The 23,295-nt window shown below is 43.3% G+C and overlaps 1 protein-coding gene across 2 annotated transcripts in view; it reads left to right on the top strand.

The window, feature by feature from the left end:
* The first annotated feature begins 319 nt into the window (after positions 1-319).
* ARHGAP26 (Rho GTPase activating protein 26) overlaps positions 320-23,295 on the top strand; it is a 427,067-nt gene continuing 404,091 nt past the window's right edge. For both annotated transcript variants that reach the window (XM_040453965.1, XM_040453947.1), the window contains exon 1: positions 320-505. In XM_040453965.1, coding sequence (XP_040309899.1) covers positions 352-505 — 154 coding nt within the window. In that variant the 5' untranslated portion in view covers positions 320-351. The remainder of the gene's footprint in view (positions 506-23,295) is intronic.

Raw genomic sequence — 23,295 nt, 5'->3', positions numbered from 1 at the left:
GGCGCTCGAGGCTGCTGGAGAGCGAACTGGCAAAGGAGGCGGGGAGGCGGCGGCCGCACTCGCTCGCCTGCTTCTCGTTTCCCGGCACCGCCGCGGGTCCGCCGCTGCGCTTCCTGCCCGCCCACCACTCCGTTGCGCGCCGCGGGAGCAGCCGCCCCTCCGCTGGGTGCCCGCGCGGGTCAGGAGTCTTGCGTGCCGGCGGACACCGCGCGGAGGGCGAGCCGGCGCCACACCTGTGGAGCCGGCGGGCGTCGGGGGTCCCGGCCGGGGTCCCGCCGCGCGCGTGCTTGGGGCTGCGGGCCTCCGGGGCGCCGGGGGAGGCGCGCCCCCCGGCTGGGCGACTCGGCCACTATGGGGCTCCCCGCGCTCGAATTCAGCGACTGCTGCCTCGACAGCCCGCACTTCAGAGAGACGCTCAAGTCGCACGAAGCGGAGCTGGACAAGACCAACAAATTCATCAAGGAGCTCATCAAGGACGGGAAGTCACTCATCAGCGCGCTTAAGAGTGAGTGTCCCGAGTCCGGCGGGGACGGGGCCCTGAGGCGGGAGGGCCGTCGGGCGGCTCTCGGCCCTGGGCACCCGCGCGCCGGCTGCCGTTCCGCCCCGGGGGTCACTGAGGGACGGGTGTAGGTGCTTGCAGTGGGGCGAGACGGGGACGTAAGATGGGCGAGTCGATGAGGAAGGAGACCCGCCGCCCAGCCGTTGGCTTTCTGGGATGGCCGGGAGGTGACCGAGGGCGAGTGGTGCTCGCGGGGCACCGCGACTGGGTGTGCGCGGCACACAGGTGTCCCGGGACTGGGACGCCAGTGCCCGGCGCGCCGCACCCCGTCGGGAAACCCCATCGCGTCCGCCACTGCGGCTCCCGTGAGGGAACACTTGCTCACCCCTGCGTACCCAGCCAGGGAACTGGAACGTGCCCTGCCAAGGGGGCGCTGCCTCCCCTCAGGAGAAGGCGGCTGGTGATTGCTTCGCTGTCTCCGGGCCGCCCGTTTCTCCGAAAGGCACCGGCGGTGCCAGAGAAGGGCTGGGTGGAAGGGCTGCTTAGCTCACGGTTCTGGGGAGTGTTGGCAGCCAGTAATCCAGGGCCGTGTACGTGTGCAGGTTCGGATTCTTGTGTTTAGCAGAAGGTGACAGGGGTGGGAGTACAGCATCAGAGTGTTCCTTTACTCTAAACTGTGGGCGAGGGTTTAAAAATAGAACGAGCATATCCTGACTGTCTCCCTCTCCCGCTCCCTCGCTCTCCTTTCTACCTCTCCCATTATCCTTGAAAACTCCAGGATTTTGGAGGAAATGTCCAACGTCCTCACTCAGAAAGGAGAGGTTTAAACTCGTCCTGAAAGATTCTGGAACCTTTCGTGAAACTATTTTTGCTTATTTCCTTTTGGTAGGGGAGCACTGAAATTTGCATTCTGTGTGTGATTGTCCCTTGACTTTTGCAAAGCCAGAGTTTCTCCTGGCCAAATGAGAGCGTTCTAGGGATGGGCTTCTTGGATTGGGCGGTCCTTTTTGGTGCCTTCACAGTTCTACCCATTTAAAAATAGTTGGGTTCATCTTTTAGTTTTGAGAACCGGGAATGACACGAAGGAAGATAGTGGAACTGAACTGTCTTTGGCTTTTCTTTTCCTGTCTGTGTGATGGGTATCTTAATAGGTGAGGTCTTTCAGCTAAGAAAGGTTACATTGGCAGAGTGGGGTCCCACCTGTGAGAATTGTTCCCAGGCCTCTTTAAAGGAGACTTAACAGAAGTCAAGTGCCTGAGATGTCATTTTGTGACCCTGATGCTTCTAAAAATGTAGAGGTAGGTAGTAATGGCTTTAATTGGGCATCTGCTTATTTCAGTAAATATACACAGTTCCTGCAGTGTGCTGGTTACTGCCCTGGACCCTGACTATGTAGCAGTGAATATTTTGCTGCCCTGTGGCTACAGAGACTGATTCCTCGCCAGTGAATTGTCTGTTACTTATTTTACAAATGAGAAAACAAGCTTGGTGAATCTTTAGTCCAGCGCCACACAGCTGTTATCAGTGGGACCTGGTTTTGAACCCCTGCATGGTCTGAGCCAGAGTTGGAGTTCCTGCTAATACAGAGCTCTTAATCCTTCCCCATCCTGCTCACCCAGAATGGATCTCCTAGACCAAGCCTGCGAGTATTTGGAATTGCATTTGTATGAATTGAATTGCATTTGCATTTGTATGTCTGCCTTGAGTATGAGTAGGGTGCATTTGTGTGACTGGCAGTTTATTTGCCTGCTACTATTTCTTTGGCAGGGGTCAGAATTCTTTGGGTAGGAGGGAATAATGCAGTAATAGGGTTTAAGAGTTATTTAAGTTGTCTAATGGAATAGAGCAGACCTGTAACTTGGGAGAAAGACTAGCGAGGAACTAAATGTTCTAATCCCTGTATATCCAGCTGTACTTAACTATACTCTTCAACTGCTACTATTAGTTGAATAGGTCATGTGACCTCTTAAGTGGAAAGGGTGGAGTTGATCACTGTTTCCCAGATTTGAGGCATTCCATTATCATTAGGAGCTTATACAGTGTATGTTACTGTCATAGTGTTTGTGTATTATTTTTCTTCTGTTCATCCTTCTTACTACTGAAAATGTACAGCCGGTATTTTTAAAACTAATTACACAGAAAAAAATAGACAATTATATAAATAACACTAGTTTAGATGATTTATAGCCTCTTCCAACTATAAAATTTTATGGTTTTATTTTATAATTAGTATTCACAGAACTCTGGGTTTAGATTTCTTTTGTGTGTTAACCTGAGGCAATAAAACGGGCCTCTTGGGATTGCTAAAGTTCAGCTAGATCATTGTTGTTACTACTTAACATTTTATTTATGAAGAAACTGAAGGTCAGAGAGGTCGGTCACCTGCTCAAGGTGACACAGCATTTGAATGTATTTGAACCCAAGTTGTCTGATTCCAGAGTTGCCTGTGCTTAACTTAACCCCCAAGCAGAACTGTTGTCTAGGTCTGTTGTCTTTTGAATCCCCTTGAGAATCTGATAAACAAATAACCCCCTTGAAGTTTTTCCCTGGAGTCCAAGCCTCTGATCTGGATACATAGAAGATAAGCAATAAAATAATTTGGGACCTACCTTGGTGACAGTCAGCTTTTTCTGTCCTGAAAAAGGACCTATTTTCACCTAAAGGACCTAGATCTCACCTATTTGTCTAGGTCTTTCCTGTGGGTGCTCCTGTTGTGTTCAGGACTCTTTTCTTACCCTGATGAATCAGTGTCTCAGTTGGGAGGAATTTGTATGTTCAAGGCTTTCTTTCTTTCTGTAGAGACCATAGTAGCTGGAAACGAAGTTGCAGATTTAAGTTTTAGGATTTCCTAGGTTCGAATCTTAACCCACTCACTTACTGGTTGACTTTGGGCAAGTCACTGAGCCTGACTGAGCTCCTCCTGTGCAGTAGCCACCCTGACCTTCTAGTGTTGTGAGGATCAAATGATTCAGTGCTTATAAAGAAAGCACTTAGCTTAGAGCCTGGTGCATAGCACTGCTCACTTGTTGGTGGCTGTAATCATCTTCCAGCATTCGGGGTTGTCAAGACTCAGAGCAAACGTTACTACGAGCAGAGGGACATTTTTTGGTTTGGGTGCAGGGAGTTAAGCAATATGCCTTCTTCAAGCCACTTGTTGATAACTTACACAGTTGTGTATGTGTTAACCACTGGTTACAGTGGGAAGAGTCCTGGCAATCCTCTTTGCATAATGTTGTGGTTATGCCAAAAAGTTCCACAAGTAAAAAAAAAAAAAAATAGTAGTAAGCCTCCCAACATTCTTTCTGTTCCTAATAACATTCTGGTAACTTAAATTTTCAACCTTCCGGCTAGCTTAACATCTCCCCTCAGTGGCTGGGCTGGCTGCCTCTCTCTCTTGTCTTGCAGGAAAAGCTTGCAGAATGCATTGGACTTCAGAGCGGGTGTCATGGACCCAGTGGCAAACCAAACATGGTTTCATAGAAATGAGAGTGAATTCGGCTATTGGTTTTAAGGAGTGATGTGGGTTTTCAGGAACTGTGTCTTTCCATCTTGAGAGTTGGGTTGTGTGGACTTATGGCTATAAATTTGGCTTCTGCTTAATGAGATATAATGAATACCCTTGTTCTGATAATCTAAGATGGGAGGGGTGGGGCAAAAATTCAGATGTTAAGGTATCAACTTTTTTAAGGTATAATTTACCTTACTGTATAGTTCACCCACTTACAGAATCCAGTTCACTGGTTTTTACTACATTCACAGAATTGTGCAGTCATCCCCACAAAGAAATCTCATTCCCATTAACCATTGTTCCCCATTTTCTCCCAGCTCCCCGCTACCCCTGTCCCCAGCCCCTGTCAACCACTAAAGTATTTTCAGTCTTTATAGATTTGTCTATTCTGAACATCACATGTGCAATTTTAATAGTTTCGTCCTAGGTGGTAGTGACCAACTTTAGGAACAGAGTTTTTCATTGGACTTTCAGGTGGGGGAACTTGGAATCTATATGCTACTCTTCTTCAGGGGCATTTAAGTAGAGGTCATATCCCAAAGATGGAACTGTTTCCCAGGGCTGGGAGGAACCCACGTGTGCTCCTTTGTGTTTCAAACTCATGAGTGGGGAATGGATTAGTTCTAGTTCCTGGTACTGTGATGGACACAGAGGAGACCAAAATAAAACTAGGAATCTAGCCCGTTCTTTCTGTGAACTTTCAGTCAAGTTGGGGCAGCATGTGTGATACTCCATAAAGCCTTACTCTGGGGTCTTACCTGCTGGGTGACACTTTTTTCTTTCTTTCTTTCTTTCTTTCTTTCTTTCTTTCTTTCTTTCTTTCTTTCTTTCTTTCTTTCTTTCTAACAAAATGAAGTAAATGTATATTTTGAGTCTGTAGTATTTATGAAAACTTTTGGGATGATGTGTTTTTGTTTCTTGAGCATTTACCAAGTGCCTGGCCCTATGCTGTGTCCACATTAGTCTCATTAGTCCTTACCACCATTCTGTGAGTGAATATTCTTATTTTTCTGTATTTTAGACTTGGGGCAACTTGTCTAAGGTTACATAGCTAGTAAGTTATACAACCAGGTTTTGAACCTAGCAATGGACTGCAGGCAGTGGACTCTCTTGAACATGACCCTTGAGTGTTTTCAGTAACCATATTAGTACTGAAGATGCAAATTCTTCATAGATCTAGACCCTAGAAAGGAGAAGCATGTGGCACATGCTAGATTAAGTGAAAGTATTGTGTCTGTTGTTTTTTCAGACTCTGAAACCTGGGTAGCAATGAATAGCTAATATTTTGTATTGTGCTTTGAAGTTTTGTGTTTCCATCATAGGATTAAAGAACCATTATAGGCTAGAAGGGAAATGATGGGAGTCTGGGTGTCTCTTGCCTTTATAAAGTGCTAGAGTTTATCTTTGGTATCAGTGAGTGGTTATCAGTGATTCTTTTTAAAAATAATTTTTAAAAAAATGTATACTTTTATAGTATTAATTTATTTTATTATTTAAAACATTTTTTTAATGTTTATTTTTGAGAGAGAGAGAAACAGTGTGAGCAGGAGAGGGGCAGAGAGAGAGAGGGAGACATAGAATCCAAAGCAGTCTCCAGGCTCTGAGCTGTCAGCACAGAGCCCGACGCGGGGCTCGAACTCACGAACTGCGAGATCATGACCTGAGCCAACGTCGGACACCTAACTGACTGAGCCACCCAGGCGCCCCACATTAATTTATTTTTTAATTAAAAAAAATGTAAATTGTGCTATAATTGATATATAACTTTGTATTAGTTTCAGGTGTACAACAGGATTCTGTATTTGTGTATGTTGTGCAGGATCACAACAATAAATCTAGTTAACATCTGTCACCATACAGTTATAGAATTTTTTGTGTGTGATGAGAACTTTTAGATGTACTTTCTTAGCAACTTACAAACATACTCTATGCCACTATGAACAGTAGTCAATGTGCTGTATATCACATGATTTATTTATTTTATAATTGGAAGTGATTCTCTTTTAGCTGATAATAAAACATCAAACAGGAAGGCCAGAAACCTATTCCTGGGTCTGATTTGATAAGAAAAATGGTTTATTCTCAATACTTATTTAAACAAGAGTGAAAAAATTCAACATGAAGTGTTGCATGCTTTATTATTTTTTCTTTTTGAATTCATTATTTTTTTAAAGAGTTGGTGGTTTAAATCATGTCACACTTTTGTAGTTCTTTAGGATTTGTCATAGGCTTTTTGTAGTAGTGAGATGAGCCCTCTTGAATGGCTTCCCAAAGGATGTTCATTACCAGTCTCCTGTGTTCAGGAGTAATTATATTACTTACAAAATCCTAATAAGACAAATGGGTATGGAGTTAAGTAGCAAAAACATTTTCCCAGTTCCTTTGCTTTGCTTTAGCACCTTGCAAATTAAAGGGAAGAAAGAGGCATTTGCAAATTATTTATAAATGGTGGTAATTTGTAATGCTGACATTTGGAATATTAGTCATACAAACATAAACAACAGTAAATTAAGTCCAAACAAGATTTTGTAGTTTTTATGTAACATTAACTTAAAAGTTCCTTATGGGGCGCCTGGGTGGCTCAGTTGGTTAAGCACCTGACTTTTGATTTTGGCTCAGGTCATGGTCTCATAGTCCTGAGACTGAGTTGGACTTTGCGCTGGGCATGGAACATGCTTGGAATTCTCTGTCTCCCTCTCCTCCACCTCTGCTTACGTGTGCTATCTCTCTCTCTCTCAAAAAAAGAAAAAAATTCTTCTACTTCTACTTCTCAACCTACTGACAGAGGTCTGACGTCTCTTCCCTTCATTTTATGATTAATAAGACAATATTTTTAGGGCAGTTTTAAGTTTACAGAACAGCTGAGTGGAAAGTATAGGGAGTTCTCATACCAGCCCTTCATACCTATTCCTCTCAATTTCCCCTGTCATTGACACCTTGCATTAGTGTGGTGATAGGGTTATTCACTAAAATCCAAAGTTTACATCAGGGTCCATTCTTTGCATTGTACATTCTCTGGGTTTTGACAAATGTTAAATAACTTGTATTGCCCATTGCAGTATCATGCAGAATAGTTTCACTGCCCTAAAAATCCCCCGTGCTCCACTTATTCATTCCTGTGCCCCTGTTCTTGGCAGTGACTGTTCTCTTTTACTATTTCCCTAGTTTTGCCTTTTCCAGAGTGTTATATGCTGGCGGCTGGAATCATAGGGTGGTTAGCCTTTCAGATTGACTTCTTTCATTTAGCAATATGCATTTAAAATTCCTTCATGTCTTTTTGTGGCTTAATAGCTCATTTCTTTTTATCACTGGCAAATACTCCTTTGGATGTACCATATGAATGTATCCACTTATTTATTGAAGGGCATCTTGGTTGCTTCCCAGTTTTGGCTGTTAGGAATAAAGCTGATACAAACATTTGTCTGAAGGTTCATGTGTGGACATAGGCTTTTAACTCATTTGAGTAAATATCAAGGAACACAACTGGCGGATCAAGTATTCCAGTTTTGTAAGAAACTGCCCAACTGTTTTCCAAAGTGTGGTGCCATTTTGCCTTCCTGTGAGTAAAGAATGAGTGTTCTTGTTGCTCTACATCCTCGTCAGAATTTGGCGTTGTCAGGGGCGCCTGGGGGGCTCAGTTGGTTTAGCATCCCACTTCACCTCAGGTCATGATCTCATGGTTCCTGGGTTCAAGCCCTGCATCAGGCTCCCTACTGACAAGGCAGAGTGTGCTTTGGATTTAGCCATTATAACAGGCCTGTAGTGGTGTCTCACTGTTTTTTAAATCTGTATTTCCTTAATGACATGATGTTGTGTATCTTTTCATATGTTTATTTTCCAGCTGTGTATCTTCTTTGGTGAGGTGTCTCTTCTGATCTTTTGTTCATTTTTAAATTGGGTTGTTGGGGCGCCTGGGTGGCTCAGTCGGTTAAGCATCCGGCTTCGGCTCAGGTTATGATCTCACAGTCTGTGAGCTCGAGCCCTGCGTCGGGCTCTGTGCTGACAGCGCAGAGCCTGGAGCCTGCTTCCGATTCTGTGTCTCCCTCTCTCTCTGCCCCTCCCCTGCTCATGCTCTGCCTCTCTCTGTCTCAAAAATAAATAAAAACATTAAAAAAAAAATTGTGTTGAGTTTCCTTATTGTTGAGTTTGTTGAGTATTGTTCCGTGTGTGTGTGTGTTTGTGTGTGTGTGTGTGTGATAAAAGAAACATAACACAAAATTTACCACTTTAACCTTTTGTAGGTGTACAGTTCATTGGTATTAAGTGCGTTCTCAATGTTGTGTAACTATCAGTGCTATCACTTTGCAGAATTTTTTTGTTTTCCCAAACTGAAACTATGTAGCCATTAAACACTAACTGCTCATTCTCCCCTACCCCCAATACCTGGTAACGTGTGTTCTGCTTTTTTTTCATGAGGTTGACTACTCTGAGTACTTCATATTAGTGGAATAATACTATACTTGACCATTTGTGCCTGGTTTATTTCTCTTAGCTTAATATCTTCAGAGTTCATCCATGTTGTAGCATGTGTCCGAATTTCATTCATTTTTATGGCTGAATATCTTATTTGTTGGGCTATGATTATCCACAACTATCATGAAGAAAGACTATTCTTTCTCCTTTAAAATCTTAAAAAAACTTTTTTTCTCCTCTCCATTTTTTTCCCCCCATGGATTGATCACTAGAAGTTAGGAATTGACCTATCCGTTTACAAATGCCTCTCATGAATGTTATATATTTATGTTTATTTATTATTGAGAAACAGAGCACGAGCAGGGGAGGGGCAGAGAGAAGGGGAGACACAGAATCGGAAGCAGGCTCCAGGCTCTGAGCTGTCAACACAGAGCCCGCTGCGGGGGCTCGAACTCACAAACCACGAGATCATGACCTGAGCCGATGTGGGACGTTTAACTGACTGAGCCACCAGGCGCCCCTATGGTTATTCCTTTTAAAGTAGCCATTTGTTTCAAGGCAGCATGTTTTGGGGAGTTGTTTTAAGAGCTTTATTGAAGTATAAAATTCACCAGTTTTAAGTGTTCAATTCATTTGTAGTTAGTTTGCAGAATTATGCAACCATCACCCCATTCCAGTTTTAGAACATTTCTTTCACCTCCAATTGGCACTCTTTAGTCTCACCTCAAGCCTCAGACAACCGCTAATCTACTTTTTTCTACCCCTTATAGATTTGTTGTCTATGAAAAAGCTAAATTGAATCATACATTATATGGTCTTTTGTATCCAGCTTCTTTCAGTTAGTATAGTGTTTTTAGATTAATCTGTGTTGTGGCATGTGTTGGTTTGTTCCTTTTTATTGTTGAAGAGTATTCCATGTGTGAATCGTATTTTCTTGATCCATTCACCATTTGATAGACATTTGGGTTTTCATTTTTGGCTCTTATGAAAAATGCTTGCAGTGAACATTTGTGTACATGTCTTTGTGTGGACATATGTTTTCATTTCTTATTTCATTTCTTATCTGAAAGCAGAACTGCTAAGTTGTATGGTAAACTTATATTTAATTTTTAAAAACCTGCCAAAGTGTTTTCCACAGCAGAAGCATCCTTTTAAATTCCCATTGGCTTTGTACAAAGGTTTCAGCTTGTCTGCATTATCACCAATACTTGTTATTGTCTGTCTTTCTGATTGCAGCCTTCCTAGTGGGTGTGAAGTGGTTAATCCTGGTTTTAATTTTCATTTTCCTGATGACTAATGATGTTGAGCGTATTTCCATGTGCTTATTGACCAGTGGTGCATTTTCTTTGCTGAGATGTCTGTAGATCTTTTTGTTGGGCACTGTCTTATGTCTTAGATTTTTCCCTTTATTTTGTCCCATAAAACTTGATGATTAAGTGGACAGTGCTCAGTATATTTTCTTCATTTAGCCTCATTTGGGGACTTTTTGCTTCCATTTGCTTTAACCTCAGATGCATTTGAGTGATCAGTTTCAGGATCCCAGGGCTTAGGATGGTGGTTCTTTGGAGGCTGAATTTCTGGTTTCTGCTTTTATAAGGCTAGTTAGCGTCCCTCTGGGCAGAGGCCTCAGGCTGGACTTCCTAATTCTGGTCAATATAAGCTAATGATCACAAACCCCATGAACTGATGAAATGAGAATGGGTCAGGGAGGAACAGGGATCACCACTGAGCTGTTGGAGAAAGGGACTCATGAAGGTGACTTTGTTATCTCATCAAGGCCATTGCATTTAGAAAGATTTTTTTTAATGTTTAGTTTTGAGAGAGAGAGAGAGTGCAAGCAGGGGAGGGAGGGGTAGAGAGAAAGGGAGGCACTGAATCTGAAGCAGGCTTCAGGCTGTCAGCACAGAGCCCGACATGGGGCTTGAACTCACAAACCGTGAGATCATGACCTAAGCTGAAGTCGGACGCTTAACCTACTGAGGCACCCAGGCACCTCAAGGACGCTGCATTTTAAAAAGCTATGCAAGGGAGAGATACCAATATGAAGCCAACAACCTGCTTTTTCTAGATTTAAATTTCTTTTTTCTTTTTCTTTTTTTTTACACAATTTTTTAAAATGTTATTTGAGAGAGAGAGAGAGAGAGAGAGAGAGAGAGAACGTGCATGAACGGGGAAGAGGAGCAGAGGGAGAGAATCTCAACCAGGTTCTACTAGGCTCAGCTCAATGCGAGTCTCATCCCGTGACACTGGGATCATGACTTGAGTGAAAATCAAGAGGCAGATGCTCAACTGAGCCACTCAGGTGCCCCTCATTTTTTTTTCTTTTTTTAAGTAGTCTTCACACCCAGTATGGAGCCAATATGGGGCTTAAACTCATGACCCTGAGGTCAAGACCTCAGCTGAGATTAAGAGTCAGAGACTTAACCGACTGAACCACCCAGGTGCCCCCAGATTTAAATTTATGACTGACCTTAGTTTTGATTTTTAAAATTATAACCCAGTGAATATCAAATGATACATTTTTTGCTGTCAAAGGAAGACTTTTATTCAACAAATATGGAGTCCTGCTCCGCTCTTAACATGTCCTTCAAGACCTAGAGTAATGGCTTTTAGGGTGGCAGTAACAGGTGCACAAGTCACAAGGTGGCAAAGTGCATGGTGTGTTGAGGACCCGCAGAGAGGCCAGTGTGGTTGGCAAACAATGATGGCAAATGAACAGGGAGAGAGTCCAGGAGCCAGGCCTTGTCTTGAGTCCCAAAACGAATTTTGGGTTTTATTCTAAGTGTAACTGGAAGCCATGGGAGGTTGTGATGTGATCCTACTTGTGTTTTTGGGAGATCCTGGGGGCCACCGTGTGTAGAATAGATACAGTGGGGCAAGAATCGCATAGAGCCCACAGGATTTGCTGTTTGATTCTTAAACAGTGAAGGTCCTTAAACAGTGAAGTCAAGAATGATTCAAATGTTCTGGCTTTAGCAGTTACGTGAATGATGGTGCTATTTTCTGAAGTAAAGATGACTTGGGGATGATGAGATTTGGGGTGGAAGTTAACCATGTGAATGAATGACCTAATCTTATAGTACAAAGGTGAAAAAAATTACACAGATAGTTCACGAATACATTGTCTTAATAGCATCAAAGAATATGGAAATGTAAAGAACCCACTTTCCTGACAACCAACTGTCAACTGTTTAATACGCTTTTTTTTCTTCTTTTTTGTATGTGTATTTTTTTCCCCATAAATGGGATTATACTATATAAATTATTCTGTGTTTTGCTTTTCTGGTTAATACTATGACTTAGACCTCTTCCATGTCAGTACCTGTACATAGTATATTCTTTTTAATATCTGCAGAGAATTCTGCTATGTGGATACACCATGGCTTATTTACCTTGTCTCCTCTTGAAAGATAATTTGGATTGTCTAAGTTTTTCACTATTAGAGAAAGTGCTGCAGGGATCATATGCACACGTACCTTTGTGGGTACGTTCTAACATTTCCATGGGATAAAGGATTTCCAGGATCCTTGAACATTCCTGGAAGGTTCCTCAATATGGAATTGTTGCCAGCCTCCAAGTTTTATAAGCCCTTTGACACCTATTGTTTAGGTCCTTTGCATCTGTATAGTCAGTTTGTATTTGTCTCTTGCTCATTTGAGTGTGTTAGATTATGTTTCTGAAGCTTAACCTTTTGCTTAAATTGGAAGCATCCTTAAAAAAAACAGGCCTTTCTGTTAGGCACTGATATGAATTCTAAAAGAACCACAGCCTGTGAAAAAAAAATCTGGGGTTGTGTTATTTGTGTGGGGGGGGGGGGGTTGGGGGGGCGGGGGGGAGACAGAGATTACAATTAATTGGCTGTGTCCTAATTAGCTTTGGACCCATCCATTGTGTTTTCTAAGCTCCAGGTTCTTAGGAATAAAATGGGAGACGGGGTGGGGCTTTGCCCATATCTAATAGGCTATTCCAACCTCAAATTTCAGAGACCAAGAAGGAAATCACATTTGTTAGGGTGAGAAAAACAGCATTAGTGGCCAGAAGAATGTTTACAAATTTGAGTCACAGGGATTTACACATTTGTGTAGAAACCCAGAGTGGAGAAATAGAGGAAATATTAGGGAAAACAGCTTGGCAATGTGGGCCAGAAGCTGTCACGGCGTGTTTACATCTGGCTCATTTCACCTTGGTTGGAAGGCACAGAATGCTTCAGCGGGTGAGCTTGGAGACCAGGCAGTTGCCTGCTATATTTAGAAAGAGGAGATTCCTGAGGTTAGAGTGGTGTGTGTGTGTGTGTGTGTGTGTGTGTGTGTGTGTGTGTTTTCTTTACCAGATGGACAAAGGTTTTAGGAGCTTGGGAATTCTGGACTAAACCTTGTTAACCAGCTGGCTTCTCTGGGCCAAGCCAGTAGCTGCACTTTGACTCCTGCTGCTGCCACAAAAGAAACGCCAAAATAAACTCCATTTTACATGGTTGTAAAGACATCCCAGGTAAATTTCAAAGCTCATCTGATCTTGCTGTCACATGTGCTTTTATGTTTACTCTAGGCTAATTTGAACACTTTGAATCTCTGAACTGGCTCCTCCTGTGAGACTTTAGATAGATTTCCAGGCAGATTGAGTTAGCTTGAGGGATTTTCTGTGCCATGGAGACAGTCAAGCAGATAGGGCTAAAACCTAAACTGAGCCCTCACTGAGTATCTCATTATTACATTTGTGGGACAAGAGGAGAAAATGATTATCAGTTCAGCAAATAAAATTAAAAGGGCATTTTTACTTTAATTCATATCTGTGTTTCTTTTAAAAAAGTTTATCTAATGGGAATGCAAACTGGTGCAGCCACTCTGGAAAACGGTATGGAGGTTCCTCAAAAAAACTAAAAATAGAACTACCCTTTGACCCAGCAATTGCACTACTAGGCATTTATCCAAGGGATACAGGTGTGCTGTTTTGAAGGGACACATGCACCCCCCCATGTTTATAGCAGCACTATCCACAATAGCCAAAGTATGGAAAGAGCCCACATGTCCATCGATGGATGAATGGATAAAGAAGATGTGGTATATATATACAATGGAGTATAACTCGGCAATCCAAAAGAATGAAATCTTGCAGTTTGCAACTATGTGGATGGAACTGGAGGGTATTAAGCTAAGTGAAATTAGAGAAACAAAAATCATATGACTTCACTCATATGAGGACTTGAAGAGACATAACATGAATATAAGGGAAGGAAAACAAAAACAATATACAAACAGGGAGGGGGACAAAAGGACAGAAGAGACTCATAAATATGGAGAACAAACTGAGGGTCACTGGAGGGGTTGTGGGAGGGGGGATGGGCTAAATGGGCAAGGGGCACTAAGGAATCTACTCCTGAAATCATTGTTGCACTATATGCTAACTAATTTGGATGTAAATTCAAAAAAATGAAAACTAAAATTAAAAAAAAAGTTTAGGTAATACCTATAAATGGTACATCGTTCAAAAGGGCAGAGAAGAATTCCAATGTCCCTCCAATTCCTCTTGCCTTCTGATGTCAAGTGCTTCTCCTGGAGGCAACATTTTACCATGTCTTGCGATTTTTTCAGATAAAATGTATGCATGTGCCAGAAAATACATATTTATATATTTTTCTGGAGCATGCCATATGCACTGTTTTGCATATATTTGCATATTGCACAGTCTTAATATATTTTAGATCTTATTGTACATTGATACATATAGAGCTACTCATTTTTAGCATTACATTGTGCTCCATTGAATGGAGTACAGATAACAGTTTCTTTAACCAGCTCCCTAATGATAGATGTTTAGATGATTTCCAACATTTTACTATTACCAGAACATCTTGGTACGTTCACAGGCACATGAGTGAGTAGATCTGTAGGACAAATCCTACAAATGGAGCTGCTGGGCCAAAGGGTATGTACAGTTTTCATTTTGATAAAGATTCCACAGGAGTGTTTCTGGAAAGTTCTGAGTGAACTGAATTTTATAAATCATGAGTTTAGAGTAGGAAGGAAACTGACTAGTTTATTACTAAGTAGCCTCTGTAATTAAACAATGCTTAGAGTTTTCTCCATTTCTTACTCCCCAGTCTGTATGTAGCATTGGTTCTGGGATTAAAAGCCACAACAAAATCTTTTCCTAAAATGAGACACAGCTGTAACTAGGAACCACTTGAATGTAGGGCCCCAGAGAACTCGTTTGCATTACTAGTGAGGGTGCCATTCAGTTTTTTGTGCAGTGTGTGATTATTCAGGAAGTTTGGCAGGTATTAAAGGAGGATAGTCTCCTACCTTTGACTGGAGAACACGACTTTGGGCCAGTATATGCACTTGTCTGTCAGCAAGGCTTCTCTGCACTATGGAATTTCTGGAGAGTGTTGAGGGAGCAGAGTGTTTTATCCGACTTCTCTCTTGCAGTTTCCTCTTCCTTGGTCAGCCCTTTTCTCTCTGGAGGATAGGATTGTGACACCTGTCCTGGGTGGTGTCTGTTTCAGTGCCTGTGACACAGCTCATGTTGGGGTGGAATGTTCTTGGTGGCAGGGTTTCTGAGACGGGGCTGGCACAATCACTGTCATCCAAGTGCTCAGCATCTTGAGAGGAGGCCGAGGAAACACAGACAGTCCACAGTACAATTAGTTCAAAAAGTCCTGGAGGAAAGAGGCAGGAACTCCGGAAAAGGCAGGTGAAGGCTTATCAAGTCCAAGGAGCCAGTGTTCTTAGTGATAAGTCAATTAAAACTACCTCTGTTCTTTTTGCCCCACCTTTACCACTGTTTATTTACTTTGAAAAAGTCTATTAAAAAGTACATTCATTTCAAAAGGGAACTTTATAGCATTCCAAAATGACACGTTGGATGTAGTTAGCAATATTTTTTCTAAAACATTTTCACATAGTTATTAAATCATGATCATTAAATTGAAAATTATTTGTCATTTGGTAAAATGCTCCCATATTTTACCAGTGATTTGAGCTTTACTCTGCTTAACACTGTCCCAAGGCAGAAATGTGTGAGAAAATGGATACCATCTGCTCATGGTGCCTGGAAGGAAGGGGAGGAGAGGTGAGGACGTGCTTCTCAGACCAGGTACAGGTGTCAGGGGAGGTGGCATTGTGCCGGGGAAAATACAAAGCAAGCGGCAGGGAGAACACTTTGCTGAAAATCTGATTCACTCTGTAATCATTATTTGAATATTCAAACAAGCTGATTAATATAATGCAAAATTCCATGGCATTTTCCCAAGGAGACATGCTGGTGTGGGCGAAGAGGAGAACACGTTGTCGACAGTGGACCAAGGACGGAGGAGTCCGGGTGTTTCTAGTTTCTATGTTAGGTCCTGGGGGTATGGCTGAACTCTGTATTCTAGAACTGTGGTGTGTGATAGGGGCTATGGGGCTAAGTAAGGCTTGTCCTTACTAAGTTGGTCCCATGGAACATATAGGTAGAGGCACCTACAAGGCAGTGGGAAGCACAGGTCTGATATTCTGAGAAGAGATGGTGGGTTACTGGTTTGGGTCTCACCAGGTGCTATTAGAAACCCGGGCCGTGGTTCTCGGCCTTAGATGCCCATTGAAATCACCTGAGGATCCAGGACTCGTCCCAGGAGATGCTGATATAGTTTGGGTTGCCAGCTGAGCGTGGGGAATTTTCAAAGCTTCCCAGGTGATTCTAATGTGCCGGAAAGGCGGAGAACCACTGGCTTGGAATAAGATAAGAGAGCAGAGGCGAAAATCACGGTGGGTAGCAACGTTCAGCAGAACAGGTAGGTGGGAGAGGGTCGGAGAGATCTTTGCTCTGATGACAGGGTGTTTTATTTTTGCCCACTTTGGGTGAGGGCTTGCCCAAAGGCCCTTGGATTTGACATTGGAAGTGAAACTGCAGAATGCCTATGTGCAGGAGTGATAGATATCCTCCTTATAATATTGTGAGGAGTAAACCAGAGAATTGTATCCCGCTTTGCAGAGTAAACTGGCACATGGTAAGTGCCCTATCATTGGCATGTGCCACTGGTGACCTTTCTATAGACTGTTTTTGTTCTAAGGTGGTGGTTCTTTTTTTTTTTTTAATTTTTTTTTTTCAACGTTTATTTATTTTTGGGACAGAGAGAGACAGAGCATGAACGGGGGAGGGGCAGAGAGAGAGGGAGACCCAGAATCGGAAACAGGCTCCAGGCTCCGAGCCATCAGCCCAGAGCCCGACGCGGGGCTCGAACTCACGGACCGCGAGATCGTGACCTGGCTGAAGTCCGACGCTTAACCGACTGCGCCACCCAGGCGCCCCCTAAGGTGGTGGTTCTTAAACACGAATTTGTGTAAAAATTCCCTTAACTAAGGGAAGGATTCCTGGTCTTTCCCAAGGATATTCTGATATGTGAGCTCTAGGGTAAGGTCTGGAAATCTGCATTCCTCACAGGGCCCCTAAGTGATTTGCATGGAGGGGGTCCTTGGAATTGGTCAGGAGAAGATTTTACGTAAACCTTGTTTCAAATCCTCTGTCCCCTTTTAATGCACATAGCTTTGCTAGCTGGCGTCACGTTGGGACCTCTCAGGTTTCTGGAAGGAGCCAGTATGGCAGGTCGAGGAACCGTTTGAGGGGGTACAAGTTCTAGTGACTTCAGAACGTCTCAGCATGTGGCTTCATGCCTGGGGTCTAGTTGTTTGATGAGCTTGGCCTGTGAGTCTGGACCCTCCTGTAGCATTGGTGGGTGGGGGGAGGTGAGGAAGCTCCTGAAAGGAAACGTTATGTTCATGGGCAATCACAGGACAAACGTTTTTTCCCACAGTGAGTCTTGGGGGCTCTTGTGGGGGTTAAAGTCATTTGGGGCAGAGCCTGTAATTATGTTGCACATTTTCTTCTTTAAAAACATTCAGGAAGCATAATGAGCTGGCTGAGCTGTTAGACTGCTCCAGGGGACTCGAGTTTGGGGTGGCTTAGGAGGGAGACTGGCTTGAGGGCTCTGGAGGGTGAGGTGCAAACCCAGATCACTGATCTCTTCCCCTCCGGTCTGGAAGGTGTGCCCTTGGGGCAACTCATTTCTGGCAACAGCTTTTTCCTTATCTCTCTTTCGATCTCAGCTGGTTCTCAGCAGAGGGGAGGGTGACCGAGCACACCACAGCCCTGCTGGTGAGACCCCTGGGCCTCACTGTGAGGAGCCCAGGGCTGCTTTCACTCTCTTGTTTGCTGCTTCTGTGGACTGCTCTCCTAAAGGCAGGGCTTTCTTGCGTTTTTATCTGACGAGTGCACTGAGATGTGTGCCATACATGCTGCCGTGGGCTGCTTATTCAGCAGATCACCAGCCTCACAACTCCTGCTGTGTGCAATATGGAGGCCTCTGCACCTGCAGCCTTGCCCTGCTCCTGCCGTGCCCCAGTGCCTCTGGCTTCCTGGCCTGGCCTTGGAGGCTTCAGACAGCTTTGCCTGCTGAGGTCCCTGGGCCCTCTGACCGAAGTCGCCTTGAGCTCAGCCTGCAGGGTCAGCAAGCTACCATGTTGCCAGGTCCGTTTAGAGCAACAAGATGGTTCTCTTTCTGGAAAGAAATCCTGTTTCCTCTTTACAGAGCCAGCATGCGTGTAATCAGTTCCTCAGCAGGGAAGCTCTGCTCCACTGCATAGAAAATTGGAGTGGAACCCAGAGCTTTTGGCCTCAGTGCCTTTTGGGATATGACTTTGGCTTGCTACTCATCTCCCCCACTTCTTCTTGCCAGCGTAACTTCACACTACACCGCAGTGAAAAGACAAAAACAGGGCTTGAGGCTTTTGTGCTTGGGGCAGCACAGAGTTAAACATGAAGATGATCACCAGCTGAGGATAACTTCAAATTGGCTTGTTTCCACAAGTCTGGGTTCTGAATGTTGGGATCTAATCTCTCCTCTCTCCTTCAATCTGCACAACTGAGTCTCTTTAAGAAAGAAGAATGAAATGTTTTTCGATGGTTATCTGAAACGAGAACCTTGTGAAATGTTAAGAGGGAGAAGGATGAGTCATGTCTCTTAATGTGACACCTCAAGCAGTCCTATTACTGAGCTCCCCAAATGTGCCAGCATTGAGGTTAGGCAGTGGTGGGTGGAGACCTTGGAGGTCCTTTCTTAGGACTTTTTTTTTTTTAAAGCAGCTTTGTTGAGATAAAATTCACACACCACACAATTCACTTATCTCAGTGTACAGTTCATGGCTTTTAGTATATTCACAGAATTTTTCATCCATCTCCACGATTAATTTTAGAACATTTCACCATCCCCCAAAGACAGCCAGCCGTACTCCTTAGCCATCATCCCCTGTCCTTCCCATCCCCCTCGCCTTAGGCACCCACTTCCTTAGGATTTTAAAGTGTGGTGCTGTCCTGTCAGCCTTGGTTCTTGATCTTGTTCAGCCACATATCCTTTTCCTTTGGTGCGTCCAGACATCTTGCAGCTCCCAGGAATGCTGTGATTTCAATGCCAGGATGTTTGGATCTGGCAGTCAGTTTTTCTCTCTTCTGCTTTGAATAGATTTGCTAGTGCAGCAGGGCTAAATCACATTCATTCATGAGCGCGTACAGGTCTCTGGTTTGGGAGTTCTTTCATCATGTGTCGTGGCTCTGATCTTGCCCTGAAGAGGGCAATTTCCCGGTGACAGTGGGAAGGAAGAACCCAACACCCAGTAGTAGGTAGGTGCATTGTTTTGAGCAAAAGAGTGGAACTTTTGTTTGTACAGAGGGGAAAAAAAATTCCGATACTCCTCTGATTGGCATAATTGGATTTGCAGAGTTTTCGGGTTTAACCGTTTTTGGAGCTATTGACAAATAGGTGTCTTATGTGCTGAAATAGTGATGGTTTGGGTGTTGAAGGTTTTAACCTGGAAGTACTGCGCTTCTTAATTACCAAAGTGATTGTCTTCTAAGACATTCCAGCCCAAATGTAGATAACATGTTTTCACCCTCTGTGTTTTCACTCTCATTTGCTTCCTTCCTTTTCATTTCCTCTTTCTCTCTCTCATTCTTTGATTATCCGCCATTCTTCCACCCTCATGTTGGCCTTGCCAAAGGGTCAACGAAGTGACTGAACTCCGTATCTGGGTGATGGGAAAAACAAAGTCTTTTGTAAATGTGAATGACCTGAAAATGGTATGTGGAGTTTAGGAATTATAGCTAAAGAGATCATCAGATTTAAGGTGACTGTGAATGTGTAGAACCAGAAAGAAGTATGAACTGGGAATGGTCCCATTTTATAAAAATACACTGTCTGGGGTGTTCTTTCCTGATACACATCCTGTGTTAGGTTTCAAAGGTGAAAGGACACACTCAGAGCCAGGGTGGGTACAGAATGCCCTGCTCACTGGTTGAGCCATGTGGACAGCATTTAGGTACTTATTTTCTGCTTGTCTAATGGGATCTGACAAAAGCCTCAAGTTCCCATTTTTATCATTGGGGTAGAGGGTGCTATGAAAATTGTCTTTAACAGAAGTAGGTCAGTGACTTAGATTTGAAGAAGATAAATTTGGGGACACCGAATGAGAACATGTTATTTGGGTTAGTTGAACAGTTCCAGGTATAATTATGTATGTATAATGCCAGTTAGGGACGTAGAATCCTATTTGGGGTAGGTCAGAGAACTGAGTGATACCTAAGTCTTTGTAGATGTTCCGTCTAGAATTTCCAGAAATAATGTATTTTGGACAAATTGCGCAGAGACCTGGATACCATGGTTTACCTGGATACCTCCCTTGAGCCAACTCCTTAGTTCACAAAGCCATTAACAGCAAAAAAACCAGGATGCCCCTTTCCCTTCTTGTGAGGCATGTATTCTCTAGTCTTGTCATGAAAAAAAAAAATTAACCAGTTGAAAGTCAAACTTTTTTCTGATATTATAGGTGATACATATTCGTTAGCAAAAATGTAGAAATTACAGATGAATAAAAGAGGAAAATGCAAATCATACCAATAGTCTGGTTAGAGATCCTCATTTTGGCTTTATAACCCGTACTACTCACTAGAACTGCTTTCTAAGATTGTTTTAGTGGCCACATAATATTCCAGGATTGCTGTGTCAAGACTTGTTGAAATAGGGGCACCTGGGTGGCTCAGTTGGTTGAGCGTCGGACTTCAGCTCAGGTCATGACCTCATGGTTCGTGAGTTCGAGCCCCATATCGGGCTCTGTGCTGATAGCTCAGAGCCTGGAGCCTGCTTCAGGTTCTGTGTATCCCTCTCTCTCTGCCCCTTCCCTGCTCGCACTCTGTGTCTCTCTCTCTCAACAATAAATATTTAAAAAAAAAAAAAAGACTTCTTGAAATATTCGCTTACTTTTGGACAGCGTTTTCTCTCTTTTTCATGATTGTTGACTAGTCTGTCATTGTTGTCGTTACAGACATGCCATGATTATCCCCGTAAAATAAATTTGCATTGGTTGTTCTTTTGTTTTTTTCCATATCTTTAAGATTCAGCTCCTGTCTCTCTGCTTGCTCCCTTCCTTCTCTTGCTAGAGGAGCAGAGCCTTGGGGACAAAGAGTAGGTGTCTTTTTGGAGTGCCACAGAAGGAAGAGTCCCACATCTTGAAAGCATGGTGTTAAATTTATTTGAACCACAATAATAGTAATAGTGTATCTAGCACCATTGAACTTTCACAACAGTGTCATGAGATACGTGCTACTATCCCCAGTTACAGAGCAGAACACTGAGGCATGGAAGGTGAAAGTAATTCAGACAACTAAAAAGTGTTGCAACCAGGATTGGAACCCTTTTACTCTTAACTGGTGGTATACTGCTGACTATGGAATCTGAGCTTAGTCCCTTAAATCTTCTGTTTCCTCATTTATAAAATGGGAATAGTATTGCTCACTTGAGAGCATTTTAAGAGTTAAATGAGGTAGTGTGAAAAGCTCCTGGCACAAATCACAGCAGCCAGCTGTTCTAATGACTAATTATCTTCACCTTTTGTTGGATAGGACCCATACAGAAATTAAAAAAAATTGTCCTTGCACTGTCTCTGCATACAGTCTCTGGGTTTCTCACTGGGGATGAATTATATTAGTTATCTTTAGAAATTAGACTGATCTTGTACCCTGGCCACTATTTTATATATATGTATATATATATGTGTATATATATATACATATACATATATATATACATATATATATGTATATATACATACATATGTATATATACACACTTCATTTAAAGTTTATTTATATTTAGAAGGAGCACGGAGGAGGGGCAGAAGGAGAGGGAGACAGCGAGAATCCCAAGCAGGCTCTGCGCTGTCAGTACAGAGCCCAATGTGGGGCCTGAACCCAAGAAACATGAGATCATGTCCTGAGCTGAAGTTGGATGCTCAACTGACTGAGCCACCCAGGCACCCTGGCCAGTATTATATTGACCTTAATCCAGATGTCTTGGTTTTAAACATGTCAATCACAACATTCCATATTCTTCTTCAGGACTGGGATGCTGACTTGTCAGAAGCCATTATAAAAATTACACGTCACATGAGGGCCCCTCCCTGCCCAACTCCAGCCTCACCACCCAGGGGTGTGTGCCATCAGTTTCTTGAGCACACAGCTAACTTCTAACAGGGAGTTCTTCCTTGACTATGACATAAGTATGTCTTACAGTACTGAACAAAAAATTATCTTTTATATAAATATTGGTGTGAAGTGGAAGACGGTGAGTTCCGTTCTCTGGTCATCGGTTAGCCCTTTTCCCAACTCTAATAGTTTTGTTGCCCCCACTTCACCCTATCACTGGTGCCTCTCAGCTGACTTGAACACTTGGCCAGTTCTGAACAAGGGAAGTCGTCTCTCTCCTTACATCTGTTGAATTTCTGAAATCATTTTAGTCCTAGCAACCCACAAGGAGCCAGTTGTCCTAGAAAAGAATCCAGGGTTGGAGATTGGTAGGGTATTTTGTTTATTATTTTTTACATTTTTTTTTTTTTTTATTTTTGAGAGAGAGACAGAGTGTGAGAGGGGGAGGAACAGAGAGAGAGGGAGACATAGAAACCGAAGCAGGCTCCAGGCTCTGAGCTGTCAGCACAGAGCCCGACACGGGGCTCAAACTCACAAATCGTGAGATCATGACCTGAGCCAAAGTCGGACGCTTAACCGACTGAGCCACCCTGGTGCCCGTGTTTATTTATTTTTTAATTTTTAAGTTAATTTATTTGAGAGAGAGCATGTGTATGAGTGGGGGAGGGGCAGAAAGAGCGAGAGAGAGAGAGAGAGAGAGAGAGAGAGAGAGAGAGAGGGGGTGAGGGTGAGAGAGAGTCCCAAACAAACTCCACGCTGCCAGTACAGAGCCTAATGCAGGGCTCGAACTCAAGAAGCCGTGAGATCATGACCTGAGTCAAAACCAAGAGTGGGACGCTTAACCCACTGAGCCACCCGGGCGCCCCTATTTTGTTTCCTTCCAGTAGGAGTAAAGATGTGGTTTTGACTGCATTAGCTCAGTCAACAAATACTTAGTGGACACCATCTGTGCTCTAGGGCGTTGTTACAGGTGCTGGGGACATAGCTCCCAAGAAGACAAAGTTCTTACTCTTGTGCAGTTGATATTTTACAGGGCAGACAAATTAAACAAGCAAACAAACTGACAGAATACTTTGAGATAAAAGCACCACGATACACATAAAAAGAGACTGACAGTGATGGATAGTGGAGGGTGGAGGCAAGGGTAGCTTATGTCTTCAGAGAATGCTTCTCTGAGGTGCTGAATGAATTTATATTCTGGGCCAACTTGGTGACCCTGGTTGCTATCGCCTGGGAGAGACTCTTTGCTGGGTCATATTCTTTCCCTTCTATTTTCAGAAACTTTTTTTACCTTTTGTAGTCATGACCACCCAGAGCCTTGGTGAGCTTGGTGAGGTAGGATCTACTCCCCCATATGGCAGGTAGATTG

Source organism: Herpailurus yagouaroundi, unplaced genomic scaffold (assembly GCF_014898765.1).
Source record: "Herpailurus yagouaroundi ecotype Mexico unplaced genomic scaffold, PumYag 29, whole genome shotgun sequence".
In the NCBI taxonomy this organism is placed as follows: Eukaryota; Metazoa; Chordata; class Mammalia; order Carnivora; family Felidae; genus Herpailurus; species Herpailurus yagouaroundi.
This window is presented reverse-complemented; position numbering and strand designations above follow the sequence as displayed.